This window comes from Schistocerca gregaria, chromosome 2, assembly GCF_023897955.1.
Source record: "Schistocerca gregaria isolate iqSchGreg1 chromosome 2, iqSchGreg1.2, whole genome shotgun sequence".
Taxonomy (NCBI): Eukaryota; Metazoa; Arthropoda; class Insecta; order Orthoptera; family Acrididae; genus Schistocerca; species Schistocerca gregaria.
The window spans coordinates 753,008,166-753,023,126 of NC_064921.1; the positions used below are offsets into that span (position 1 = coordinate 753,008,166).

General features: G+C 43.0%; 1 protein-coding gene across 1 annotated transcript in view; it reads left to right on the forward strand.

Moving 5' to 3' along the window:
- LOC126335960 (uncharacterized) overlaps positions 1–14,961 on the forward strand; it is a 1,093,560-nt gene that overhangs the window by 461,453 nt on the left and 617,146 nt on the right. Inside the window, exon 2 of the mRNA XM_049999436.1 lies at positions 6,519–6,568. Coding sequence (XP_049855393.1) covers positions 6,519–6,568 — 50 coding nt within the window. The remainder of the gene's footprint in view (positions 1–6,518; positions 6,569–14,961) is intronic.

Genomic DNA, 14,961 nt, shown 5'->3' on the forward strand with positions numbered 1-14,961 from the left:
CAACGAGTCGGGTTGTGAATGGGCGTCTTTAAACCCCTGTGGGATGGTTTCCCTTCTTCGCGAACTTTGGCACCTTCCCTTCACTCTACCTCATATAAGAAGACGGCGAGCTCTCGATCGGTTAGAGAGAGGAATGTAGAAGAACGAGTCTCTCCCCATACGTGATCTCATCCGACAACGTTCTGCAGTACAACTGAAATCTTGTCAAGTAGCCTGCGGAACCACTACGAGTTTTCAATCCTACGACTCCCTGAACAAGTTACGATCTCTTAAGTTTCGATCTCCCTTGTGATACTTGATGATAGTAAAATCAGATGGAGGCAGGAAGAATAGTTGTTACTCACCATAATAGGGATTGCGCGACTCTCCAATCTGTGACTGTGGTGATGCCACACACCGTTCAGAACTTCTCCTTACGTGCTTTCATCAGATTCCTGGGGAGTCTACATGAGGCCAACTCCAAACCAGTTGGGTAGCTGGAAAATCCGGACATGGATCTTTGTTTTCACTTTGTTTAATTTATTGGTCGTTTATAATTATTTTATTTTCATTTGTTTTTGTAATTATGATTTCCCCAAAGCCTTACACACTAAATAATGTTAGCATATGTCAGGAACACAAATAGATTCTGGTGGCCATTTTGACCGCCACATATCATTGCAACGTTAGTTATTTACATACAAGGTAATTCAGCTGCCCTTACTCTTGGGTTTCATGCAACCCACAACATTTTCAAATACCACATGGAAGACATTCATATCCTCGCACTGGCTACGCGCAAAATGTTAGTCATACAGAAAAAATGAACAGGACATTTTTGTTGGATATTTAATGTAGTTAAATCTTGTACTGGAATACGTTTGCGCTAGAGGCCGAACTTTCAAATTATTAGAAAGAAAGGGAAAAGTGACTTTCTAACGCATTTTTCTTTAATAGCTCGAAAAGCGTGGCCTCCAGCAAACATGTATCCCAGTACAAAATTTAACTTCATTAAATTTCCTTTACAAAGTTTTTGCCAACTTTTTTTTGTAGGGCTCCTAGTTTAGATGCAGAGAGCAAGAAAATATGAAAAGGTCGCGAGTAGGTTGTGAAGCGTTGCGGCTCACCTAAGACCTATCGGTAGCGTCAGCTGAATCACCCAAATGTGTTAGAGGGTGACAGGTACACGAACTTTCATTACAGATACTTTTGGTCAGTCACCAAATTTATCACCTTCCTAATTATATGTATCCATAGCCATTGCTTTAGGCCACTTTGCACTATAAAATTAAGTAAATCACACATTTTCATCGATGATGATCCCGACTGAGAATAACCGGTTCTTAATTTTGTTTAAGATTTAACCCTCAAGGTGATTGTCGCAATGTATTGAGTGAAAGAGAGGAAATGATATCGAAAAGATGGATGGAGGGAGGGCAGTAAGATATAGTTGTGCCATTGGGACAACGATATAATCTGTTCGTTGGTGCCAGAACTGACTCTGTAACGTGTCCGGCCTAATGCACCAGCTGGTGCTCAATTGTGTGCCCCCTCCCCCCCCCCCCCCCGCCCCTGCCATCCCGCGCTGCTGTGACGTACAGAGGTCCTACTCTCCAGATTGAAATGATACTACAGTTACGCAATACCGACGTACATCCAATCACTCCATATATTTCAAAAGAGAAACTACACTGAAGCGCCAAAGAAATTGGTATAGGCATGCCTATTCAAATACAGAGATATGTAAGCTGGCAAAACACGGCGCTGCGGTCTGCAACGCCTATATGACAACAAGTGTCTGGCGCAGTTGTTAGATCGGCTATTGCTGCTGCAATGGCAGGTTATCAAGATTTAAGTGAGTTTTTACGTGGTGTTTTAGTCGGCGCACGAGCGATGGAACACAGCAGCTCCGAGATAACGATAAACTGGGGATTTTCCCGTACGACCATTTCACGAGTGTATTGTGAATCTCAGAAATCCTGTAAAACATCAAATCTCCGACAGCGCTGGGGTCGGAAAAAGATGCTGCAGGAACGGGACCAACGACGGCTGAAGAGAATCGTTCAACTTGACAGAAGTGCAATCCTTCCGCGAATTGCTGCAGATTTCAATCATCGACAAGGTCAGCGTGCGAACCATTCGACGAAACATCATCGATATGGGCTTTCATGGCGGAAGGCCCGCTCTTGTACCCTTGATTCAGTTTTTCTCGATGACATGCCAGCGGTTACTACGAACTATAAACTTCCTGATGAGAAATCACGAATTCATGCGCACGACGGAGGCCATTCCCTCGTATTCACGCAATCTGATAGAAGTCGCTTGTGAGGGACGGTGTCACAAGTCTTCTGGAAGTATAAAAGTATGGCATTGATTTATATCTCAGAAGAACCATATTTTCTGAATTGATGCGATTTGTCAATATTGCTTCTAATCATCTTAACTCAATCGTGGCACAAACATCGCCACACTCTTCCTCATATTAAATTATTCTGACATTACGTTCACATGAGCCACAACTGATTCCCAATGTGATGCAGAGGTATTGGAAGATATGGCTAAGATCTTTCAGAATCAGTTCCCTCACATTTCAGAAATGAAGCAATTTGAAGGCCGCACAGAACGATCATCATCATCAGTCGCTTTTCATCCGTTTTTGAACCATTATACCAATTTGAGCTCTGTCTGGCCTGAAGGTTTCAAAAACCTTCCAGCGAAGTTTAGGTGCGTTTCCTTTGCAGTTTTTCAGCGTTTAAACCAAAGCTTTAAACAGACACACTGTTCTCTTAGGTCCGCCATGGCAAGCCACAAACTTACAGAATGTAATGGAATAAGCTCTCAGTCAACTAATCGACGTACTTTGTAGCCACTTGCCTCACTGATTCAAAAAGGGTATATGGGGGTGACACCTAGCGGTATTTCAGGGCACTCGTAACTATTTGTGTGCAAAATTCGATCTTGAGGAAATTTTGGACACCATCATGTATTTCAGTACTGCCACCCGACCGCAAATCCAAAAGCTTTTCATCTCCTCCAACTAGCTTTAGAATATGCGATCGGAGATTTTTTTAAGGACTAACAATTTAAAGTTTGGTCGCTGTTGTTGATTCACGAATTTACGGAAAAGAAACATACTCTTCTCTTCACGGTACCGCCGACGATGGCTCGACAGCAGTGAGGAAGGAATTCGGCGATGTTCTTTTGAAAAGAAACGACCAGGCATTCGCTTAAAGCACTGTAGGCAAATGACAGCCGCATAGTCTGGATAGCGGGCACGGATTCCAATCACGGCGTTCTCGAATACTAGTCCAGTTATGATGGCCGCTGAAAGGATACGGGGTTCGTTCACATGGTAATTTCGCTGTCGAAAATGGTTGCAGAACTTACAACTCAATCCGCAGAATGAGAGTACTTTGAAAAAAGAATTCTGTATGAATGAGGAAAGTGACAAAAGAAACACTTTCGCAGCGCTGACAGTCAGGCTTTCGAATCCCATTTTCAGTAGATGAATTAGTACCTATACTGTGAATTTTAGGTAGCATGTTGTTCCTTCTTCTAAATAGTTTTGTAATCATCGGTAAAAATATTATGATGACGCACTTCAATGGAAACAAGATATTTATGGGTGCGGCAGGACTTCATCCGCGTTTCTTATATTCACTTCACCACGGGCTACGTTTGCTATTTTCGTGCTTCTTATATTTAAAAAATTAAAGTCAACAGTTTGGAATAATTTTTCATACGTACTTTTAAGTTCGATATTTCGAAAAATATGGCGTAAGAGACCCAGCATCCTTCATATATCACTGCCTTCCCTTTGTATAGGGTGATTTTTTCCATAGTGTACAAACTCTAGTGTTTGATCGATGAGGGGATACGGAAGAAAGAAGGCCTAATGAATTTGTGTCCGAAAATGCATGGTTTCCATTCTCGAGACCATTTATTCAATCGTACTTTGTTACAGAGACCTCAATCTAATACGCGCTGTACCGTGCAGCCACAGTTATAGCATGCATGGTTTCCTCCTAGAGAGTGGTACTGTTACCAATACGTCCTGCCCTAGCGCCCTCTCCTGCTAAAGTAATAAGTTACGTTGTGTCCAATTCACTTATCTTGCTGACTCACCTTGTAGTGGATGTGAGACAGCGTTATACACAATAGTTCCGTATTCCAATTGAGAGCTTGTCAACATGGTGTTTACTTACGGAAAGCAAATGGCAACGGGCGGTGGGCGGAAAGGTTCTATCAAGAAACACAGTATTCAATGTTTGCAACCGTGGTTCGCCGTGTGTCTGAGACAGTATCGTTTAAGGAAGCAGGAAATCAGATGTTCGGACACCAGACGTGGGGGAAAATGTTGGCACTTTGGAACGTGAACGCCGTGTCAGTACCAGGCACTTGGCCCGCCAGTACAGGACAAGCCAGACGACCGTGTGGAATATTCTACATGACAATTGTTACTACCTTATCACTTACAATGTGTGCAGAGCTTACTAGCGACAGACTATCCACATTGGGAGCGGTTTTGTCACCACGATCCCGGGTTTGTGTCATCCATCCTATTCACAGATGAGGCCACCTTTACGCGGAGTGGTATCTTCAACATTCATAAGTCATCTGTGGGATAGTATTCAGAACCCTCATGGTATCATTAGCATCGGTGCAGCCTGAACGTGTGGGTCGGGATACTTGACGACCGTATTCTGGGACCAGTCTTGATTTCACGTCGCCTAACAGGCCAGAACAACCGGCCTTTCACGAGGGTGATTTTTTCCTCACCTGTTGGAGGAAGTGCCACCGATTATTCGAAGGGTCGTGTAGCTGCTGCACAATGGTGCTCCAGACCACTTCGCCGTTAACGTCCGGACACGTCTCAGTCGTGTCTTTCCTGCTCGATGGACCAGACTAGGTAGTCCAGTTGCATGACCTGCTCGTTCACCGGATTTCAAGCCGTAAGATTTCTGGTTATGGAGCCATCTTAAAAGTGTCGTGTATGCAGAGCCCATTCCAGATTTGGAGACACTGGAGCAGCGTATTCATGCTGCTTTTGACACTGTTCGGATGGCGCCTGAGCGATGTGAACATGTGAGACAGAACATTTACGGAGCGTACACGGATGCGTTGAAGCATATGGAAACCATTTTCAACACATACTGTAACTTTGGCTGCATTAGACCGCAGTCTCTGTAACAACGTATGATTGAATAAATGGTCCGTAGCATGGAAACCATGCATTTCCGGATATAAGTTCATTAAACCTTTTTTGTTCCGTATCCTGTCATCGACCAATCCCAAGAGTTAGTACACAGTGGAAAAAATCACCGTTTATTTTGTTAACGTGTTACACTTTACTGATATTGATTTCTTTGTTGCCCTCGTTGTTTTTGTACCCTTATAACATTCCAAAACTGCCTGTTTAGTCAGTAAGGTGCTACCGATTTCATATTGTTGTTGTTGTGGTCTTCAGTCCTGAGACTGGTTGATGCAGCTCTCCATGCTACCCTATCCTGTGCAAGCTTCTTCATCTCCCAGTACCTACTGCAACCCACATCCTTCTGAATCTGCTTAGCGTATTCATCTCTTGGTCTCCTTTACCCTCCACGCTGCCTTCCAATACTAAATTGGCGATCCCTTGATGCCACAGAACATAACCTACCAACCGGTCCCTTCTTCTAGTCAAGTTGTGCCACAAATTTCTGTTGTCTCCAATTCTATTCAGTACCTCCTGATTAGTTATGTAATCTACCCATCTAATCTTCATCATTCTTCTGTAGCACCACATTTCGGAAGCTTATATTCTCTTATTGTCCAAAGTATTTATCGTCCATGTTTCACTCCATACATGGCTACACTCCACAGTAAAGCTGCATGCCCTCGGGAAAAATTACGGCCGTAGTTTCCCCTTGCTTTCAGCCGTTCGCAGTACCAGCACAGCAAGGCTCATCATGTTTATGTCAAAGTGCCCGTCTCCATGTGAAGTTACGTATTTGTTTACAGTTTTTTTCAGTCGAGAACTTTGGGCATCATTTTGAGTAAATTAACAAATTACCATGTTAATCAGTATCCAAATGAAATGATTATTTTTGTTCGTGTATCTGTCGCTGTTACGTACCTGATTTTTTTGTACTTTTTACAACCATTATTTGTGAAAGTACCATGAAAGGCTTTAAACTGTTCATTTCTCTGAATTAAATGCATGGCCCACCACCCTTTAAGAAAGCCCTGCAGTAGCAACCTCCCATTAGTGGAAGATATAACATGTTGGATTTCTATGCCTCTACACTACTGCTCAGTGATTTATTGTAGGAAATAAAATAAGAAAACAGTTCTCATGTTGCAAGGATCATTTGTGATGGTCTTTTGCTGATGCACCTCAAGCGAGCAATACGTGATTCGTCCATCAAAGCTATAACAACATCACTTTAGTACTCTCGTGCCTTTCTCTGCAGCTGGCTGAGCGTACAGCTTCCTGTATACTGGCGTGCCGCCTCCACTGTGGCAGCTGGACCCAGACTGATGCTCTGCTGTTTGTGTTGCAGGTGCCGGCGGCAGGGGTCCGCAGACGACCCAGGTAGACGTGTCCACGCAGGTGAGTGTTTCCTACGGTTGGCAGCATTGCAGCTAGTTATTTTGAAAAATAAGGATTAAATAACACGATTTGACAGTATGCATTGTACGGCAATGCAAAATTACACGTACAAGTAATAGCTTTGGAAGGGTATTATTCCTTTTTTTAAAAAAATTTAGAGTACAAACCTGGACCGTACACTGTCTGATAAGAAGAAAAATCATGACTTTATATATTTGCTACTACTGCTTGTTGTTGTTTGAGACGTTTGTACATTCTTTTACGTCTGGTTGTACATCAGTCCTCTTAGGACTAGTGGTATGATGTGTCACGATGTTTTCTTGTTGTCTCCGCAGATGAGTTAGCTGATCCTCATTGACAGAAACTAACAGCACAAATAAAATTGTCTCCTAAATTAACACCTTCGTTCATTATGACAAAGCTGCGAAATACAGCTTAAAAAAATTATCGTATTCAATATAACAAAAAAACAGCCAAACTTACATATTTCACGTGTTTTATTTACTCGATGACTTGTTTCGAGCCAGGACCCATTTTCAAGTCATTGTGCCAGATAGTCAAACCGGTATTTCCAAAAATACAAAACTATGTCAAATATATTGATATTACGAAGTGCAAATGAACAATTACAGCTCATACGCCGGCCGGAGTGGCCTTGCGGTTCTAGGCGCTACAGTCTGGAGCCGAGCGACAGCTGCTGTCGCAGGTTCGAATCCTGCCTCGGACATGGATGTCTGTGATGTCCTTAGGTTAGTTAGGTTTAAATAGTTCTAAGTTCTAGAACTCAGAAGTTAAGTCGCATAGTGCTCAGAGCCATTTGAACCATTTTTTGAACGGCTCATGCAGAGTTGTCTTCATGTGCTGTAACTATTCATTTGCGCTATATAATATGACTGTGTTTTGACATGGATTTTGACCTTTGCTTTTCGCGGGCAAGTGCTCTACCAACTGAGCTGCCCAAGCATGACTCACGCCCCGTTCTCACAATTTCATTTCTGCCAGTACCTCGTCTCCTAACTTCCCAACTTAACAGACGCTCTCCTGCGAACCTTGCAGAACTAGCACTCCTGAAAGAAAGGAGGGTTGGTAGGAGACGAGGTACCGGCAGAAGTAAAATTGTGAGAACTGGGCGTGAGTCGTGCTTGGGTAGCTCAGTTGGTAGAGCACTGGCCCGCGGAAGGCAAAGGTCCCGAGTTGGAGTCTCGGTCCGGCACACAGTTTTAATCTGCCAGAAAGTTCCATATCAGCGCATACTCCGCTGCAGAGTGAAAATCTCATTCTGATTACGTTAATACTCTTCAGTACATAATGGTTTTTACTACATTAAACAAAACGAGAGGAATCAGCGAGGATGAAAACAACAAAATACAATGGTATGAAATGAAATAGTCGTAAATTAAACGCCTCTTCCAATAGCGAATCTGCAGTTGAATGACATTGCATTGCAGATTAAAGCGGAGCTCTATCATTACTTACGCACAAAAGCTGAAGGGCGACTAAACTGGCACAAGGACAGTTACGCAAGAACATTCTAATGAATTCAAAAGCTAGATTGTACCTCATGAATGTGAAAAAGCTCCTTCTCGAAACCAGTTAATGGAACACGTCGTCTGCGAAATGCTCGTTGACCATGACGGCACCGAACGGATGACGACAGAATTATGACCGAAATATTAAATTCTGTATTTCTAAAGGCTTCACTCAAGTTCTTTAGGAAATTTCTACGTTCGACCGATGCTCGGATGCCAAAACCACAGATATTGAAATGAGTGAGAGCTGAGCTGCAAAACTTCTTAAATCGCTCAACTGAGGAAATTACACAGGACATTAGTGGCGTTTCTGTTGTATTTTGTAATGAACTAGCTTCGCCCGACAAGTGTTGCAGTGCCTGTTTTTCTTTGTAAGTAGGTAAACTGTATACAAAGCAGACACATATGTCAAAAACTAACTAGAAAGCACGTTTTCAAACGGCTGTAGCACAGAAACGGTACGTTTCCGGACACGGGATTTTATACAAAATATTATGTACTCACACCCCTCTACAAATCCTAAGAGCTTGTAACGGGAATTTCCGAACACCGCGTGTGTATTATACTCTTCCTCACTACTTCACCCACCTGCGTTCCACACATATACTGCACACATCTCGCCCTCCTCCCCCTTCTCCAGGTCCACCACTTCCTCTTCTTCCTCCTCGACCCGTCCCTGTGTGCAGGGATGTGAGTGTTTATTTGGTTGGTTGGTTTGTGGGATTGAAGGGGCCAGACTGCTACGGTCATCGGTCCCTGAGTGTTTATTTATTCGTCTTTAATTGTTAATGAAATACTGTTATCTGCCTTTTCAGTGACATATCGAGTAAATGCCAGTCCCATGTAATAGAGATAGTAGTGTAGACATTACGAACTGTCCATAAAGGAAATTATGAGAACTGAAGATCACATCTGTAGGTTTTTTCTTTTTTTTTTTGCTTTATTGTATTTCGATTCCCCCTGAAGGGTGCAGGCTGGCAGCAGCTTATTAAGCTGCTCTGCAGCCTACAAACTTTTTAAAATGTTAGAAGTTAAGAAACAATAAAAGCAGGCGATAAAACGGGGACTTAAATTGTAAAACGGCGGAAAATTGGGGAAAGTTGAAACATAAAGCAAAGGGTTGGCAAAGCGAATAAAAATACACAGGATACAGACAGGTAACATACTAGACAGACAGTTAAAAAACATGGCGACAGTCTGATTTCTGTTCGCAAGAGATTTAAAATCACACCCAGCGCCAGTATGATGGCCGTTCGCAACTCTTCGGAAAAGACACAACACTGAACACTCACTGTAAACACTGCACTAAAATGTCAGCACAAAGAGGACACACCATAGCCTAGGGCAGATGGGGGTGTGGACCTGGACAGATGAGGGGAAAACAAGAAAGGAGGAGAGGATAAACGAAAGGGGGGGAACCAAAGGAGGGAGAGGACCCACTGGGGGTGGGGCGGGGCAGACAAGAGGGAATGGGAAAAAGCAGAGGAGGGAAATGTAAAAGGACTTGGGGGAGAGAAGGGGGGCAGAGAGAGAGTAGGTGGGGAAAAAAAGATGGAAGGGGGGAGGGAGCCAAAGAAAAGGATGGTGGAAAGGAGGGGGGGTGAGGATCAGAGTTGATAGGAGTGATAAATGGAGGGAGAGACGGCATCATCCTAGAGGGGGAGTTGATGGAAGCTACCTTGGGAAAGGAGATGAAGGGTGTAGAGATGGAAGGTAGGGGGGACACAACAGTGAAGACATGGCAGGGGGCAGGGATGGGAGAGGAGAGAAGCAACCAGAGGGTGAGAGGGATCAAGGTGGCAGGAGCTGTAGAGTATGCGGATATGTTCGAGGAATGGGAGCAGTTGGGAGGAAAGAAATGAGGTCGTAGAGGATCAGCATGGGGGACGGGAGGCGTATATGGAAGGCGAGGCGGAGTGCATGACGCTCGAGGATCTGGAGGGACTTATATAATTTGTGGGGGGCAGATATCCAGGAAGGACTGGCATAACAGAGGATTAAGGATTTGTAGGTGTGGAAGATGGTAGAGGGGTGCAACCCCCATGTCCGGCCAGAGAGGAGTTTGAGGAGTCACAGGCGGTTGTGGGCTTTGGATTGGATGGAGCGGAGATGAGGGATCCAGGTGAGGTGACGGTCAATGGTGAGGCCAAGGTAGGTGAAGGTGGGGGTGAGGCGGACAGAACGGGCGCAGACAGTAAGGGAGAAATTCAGGAGCCGGAAGGAGCGAGTGGTACGACCTACGATGATTGCCTGGGTTTTCGAAGGATTGATTTTCAGGAGCCACTGGGTACACCACACGGCAAAAATGTCGAGGTGATTCTGGAGAAGGCGTTGGGACCGTTGGATGGTAGGAGCGAGGGTGAGGATTGCGGTGTCATCGGCATATTGCAAGAGGTATACTGGAGGGAGGGGGTTGGGGCATATCTGCCGTGTACAGGAGGTAGAGGAGAGGGGGCTGAGCCCTGGGGCACACCTGCAGAGGGAATCTGTAGGTGCATCACCAACATTAAGTAAAGTAGTTCGTAACATACCAAACTGAGAGCAACCGACGTATAGATGTCCGTGGGAGAAGCAGTACGCACTAGGTCGATCCTTTGCCTTATTTACGATAACTGAAAATACAGGGTGTTTCTAAAAGTACTTTAAAAATTCATATAAATTAATACATAGTACCTACAGAGGTGACTGTAGTGTTAATTTGTAGGGAAATACATCAACTTTTGTCTCGCATAGGCCGCTAGTTAGTGCAGTGTATAAACGGGGACGAAAATCTAATAGTCATGGGCGACTGGAATGCAGTTGTGGGGGAAGGAGTAGAAGAAAAGGTTACAGGAGAATATGGGCTTGGGACAAGGAATGAAAGAGTTGTTGTTGTTGCTGTTGTTGTTGTTGTTGTTGTTGTCATCAGTCGTGAGACTGGATTGATGCAGCTCTCCATGCTACTCTATCCTGTGCAAGCTTCTTCATCTCCCAGTACCTATTGCAAACTACATCCTTCTGAATCTGCTTAGTGGATTCATCTCTTGGTCTCCCTCTACGATTTTTACCCTCCACGCTGCCCTCCAATACTAAATTGGTGATCCCTTGATGCCTCAGAACATGTCCTACCAACCGGTCCCTTCTTCTGGTCAAGTTGTGCCACAAACTTCTCTTCTCCCCAATCCTATTCATTATTTCCACATTAGTTATGTGATCTACCCATCTAATCTTCAGCATTCTTCTGTAGCAACACATTTCGAAAGCTTCTATTCTCTTTTTGTCCAAACTATTTATCGTCCATGTTTCACTCCATACATGGCTACACTCCATACAAATATTTTCAGAAATGACTTCCTGACACTTAAATCTATACTCGATGTTAACAAATTTCTCTTCTTCAGAAACGCTTTCCTTGCCATTGCCAGTCTACATTTTATATCCTCTCTACTTCGACCATCATCAGTTGTTTTGCTCCCCAAATAGCAAAACTCCTTTACTACTTTAAGTGTCTCATTTCCTAATCTAATTCCCTCAGCATCACCCGACTTAATTCGACTACATTCCATTATTATCGTTTTGCTTTTGTTGATATTCATCTTATATCCTCCTTTCAAGACACTGTCCATTCCGTTCAACTGCTCTTCCATGTCCTTTGCTGTCTCTGACAGAATTACAATGTCATCGGCGAACCTCAAAGTTTTTATTTCTTCTCCATGGATTTTAATACCTACTCCGAATTTTTCTTTTGTTTCCATCACTGCTTGCTCAATATACAGAGCGAGGATGCAACCCTGTCTTATTTCCTTCCCAATCACTGCTTCCCTTTCATGTCCCTCGACTCTTATGACTGCCATCTAGTTTCTGTACAAATTGTAAATAGCCTTTCGCTCCCTGTATTTTACCCCTGCCACCTTTAGAATTTGAAAGAGAGTATTCCAGTAAACATTGTCAAAAGCTTTCTCTAAGTCTACAAATGCTAGAAACGTAGGTTTGCCTTTCCTTAATCTTTCTTCTAAGATAAGTCGTAAGGTCATTATTGCCTCACGTGTTCCAGTATTTCTGCGGAATCCAAACTGATCTTCCCCGAGGTCGGCTTCTACTAGTTTTGCCATTCGTCTGTAAAGAATTCGAGTTAGTATTTTGCAGCTGTGGCTTATTAAACTTATAGTTCGGTAATTTTCACATGTCAACACCTGCTTTCTTTGGGATTGGAATTATTATATTCTTCTTGAAGACTGAGGGTATTTCGCCTGTTTCATACATCTTGCTCATCAGATGGTACAGTTTTGTCAGGACTGGCTCTCCAAAGGCCGTCAGTAGTTCCAGTGGAATGTTGTCTACTCCGGGGGTCTTGTTTCGACTCAGGTCTTTCAGTGCTCTGTCAAACTCTTCACGCAGTATCGTATCTCCCATTTCGTCTTCATCTACATCCTCTTCCATTTCCATAATATTGTCCTGAAGTACATCGCCCTTGTGTAGACCCTCTTTATACTCCTTCCACCTTTCTGCTTTCCCTTCTTTGCTTAGAACTGGGTTTACATCTGAGCTCTTGATATTCATAGAAGTGGTTCTCTTTTCTCCAAAGGTCTCTTTAATTTTCCTGTAGGCAGTATCTATCTTACCCTTAGTGAGATAAGCCTCTACATCCTTACATTTGTCCTCTAGCCATCCCTGCTTAGCCGTTTTGCACTTTCTATCGATCTCATTTTTGAGACGTTTCTATTCCTTTTTGCCTGCCTCATTTACTGCGTTTTTATATTTTCTCCTTTCATCAATTAAATTCAATATTTCTTCTGTTACCCAAGGATTTCTACTAGCCCTCGTCTTTTTACTTACTTGATCCTCTGCTGCCTTCACTACTTCATCCCTCAAAGCTATCCATTCTTCTTCTACTGTATTTCTTTCTCCCATTTCTGTCAATTGACAGAAATGGGGGAAAGAAATGAAAGAGGAGAAAGACTAATTGAGTTCTGTAACAAGTTTCGGCTAGTAATAGCGAATACCCTGTTCAAGAATCACAAGAGGAGGAGGTATACTTGGAAAAGGCCGGGAGATACGGGAAGATTTCAATTAAATTACATCATGGTCAGACAGAGATTCCGAAATCAGATACTGGATTGTAAGGCGTACCCAGGAGCAGATATAGACTCAGATCACAATATAGTAGTGATGAAGAGTAGGCTGAATTTCAAGACATTACTCACGAAGAATCAATACGCTAAGAAGTGGGATACGGAAGTTCTAAGGAATAACGACATACGTTTGAAATTATCTAACGCTATAGATTCAGCAATAAGGAATAGCGCAGTAGGCAACACAGTTGAAGAGGAATGGACGTCTCTAAAAAGGGCTATCACAGAAGTTGGGAAGAAAAACATAGGTACAAAGAAGGCAGCTGCGAAGAAACCATGGGTAACAGAAGAAATACTTCAGTTGATTGATGAAAGGAGGAAGTACAAATATGTTCCTGGAAAATCAGGAATACAGAAATACAAGTCGCTGAGGAATGAAATAAATAGGAAGTGCAGGGAAGCTAAGACGAAATGGCTGCAGGAAAAATGTGAAGACATCGAAAAAGATATGATTGTCGGAAGGACAGACTCAGCAAACAGGAAAGTCAAAACAACCTTTGGTGACATTAAAAGCAACGGTGGTAACATTAAGAGTGCAACGGGAATTCCACTGTTAAATGCAGAGGAGAGAGCAGATAGGTGGAAAGAATACATTGAAAGCCTCTATGAAGGTGGAGATTTGTCTGATGTGATAGAAGAAGAAACAGGAGTCGATTGAGAAGAGATAGGGGATCCAGTATTAGAATCGGAATTTAAAAGAGCTTTGGAGGACTTACGGTCAAATAAGGCAGATGGGATAGATGACATTCCATCAGAATTTCTAAAATCATTAGGGGAAGTGGCAACAAAACGTTGGTGTGTAGAATATATGTGTCTGGCGACATACCATCTGACTTTCGGAAAAGCATCATCCACCCAATTCCGAAGACGGCAAGGGCTGACAAGTGCGAGAATTATCGCACAATCAGCTTAACAGCTCTGCTTACAAGAATAATATACAGAAGAATGGAAAAGAAAATTGAAAATGCGCTAGGTGACGATCAGTTTGGCTTTAGGAAAAGTAAAGGCACGAGAGAGGCAATTCTGACGTTACGGCTAATAATGGAAGCAAGGCTAAAGAAAAATCAACACACGTTCATAGGATTTTTCGACCTGGAAAAAGCGTTCGACAATATAAAATGGTGCCAGCTGTTCAAGATTCTGAAAAAAGTAGAGGGTAAGCTATAGGGAGAGACGGGTTATATATAATATGTATAACAACCAAGAGGGAATAATAAGAGTGGACGATCAAGAACGAAGTGCTCGTATTAAGAAGGGAGTAAGACAAGGCTGTAGCCTTTCGCCCCTACTCTTCAATCTGTACATCGAGGAAGCAATGATGGAAATAAAAGAAAGGTTCAGGAGTGGAATTAAAATACAAGGTGAAAGGATAACAATGATACGATTCGCTGATGACATTGCTATCCTGAGTGAAAGTGAAGAAGAATTAAATGATCTGCTGAACGGAATGAACAGTCTAATGAGTACAGAGTATGGTTTGAGAGTAAATCGGAAAAAGACGAAGGTAATGAGAAGTAGTAGAAATGAGAACAGCGAGAAACTTAACATCAGGATTGATGGTCACGAAGTCAATGAAGTTAAGGAATTCTGCTACCTAGGCAGTAAAATAACCAATGACGGACGGAGCAAGGAGGACATCAAAAGCAGGCTCGCTATGGCAAAAAAGGTATTTCTGGCCAAGAGAAGTCTACTAATATCAAATACCGGCCTTAATTTGAGGAAGAAATTTCTGAGGATGTACGTCTGGAGTACA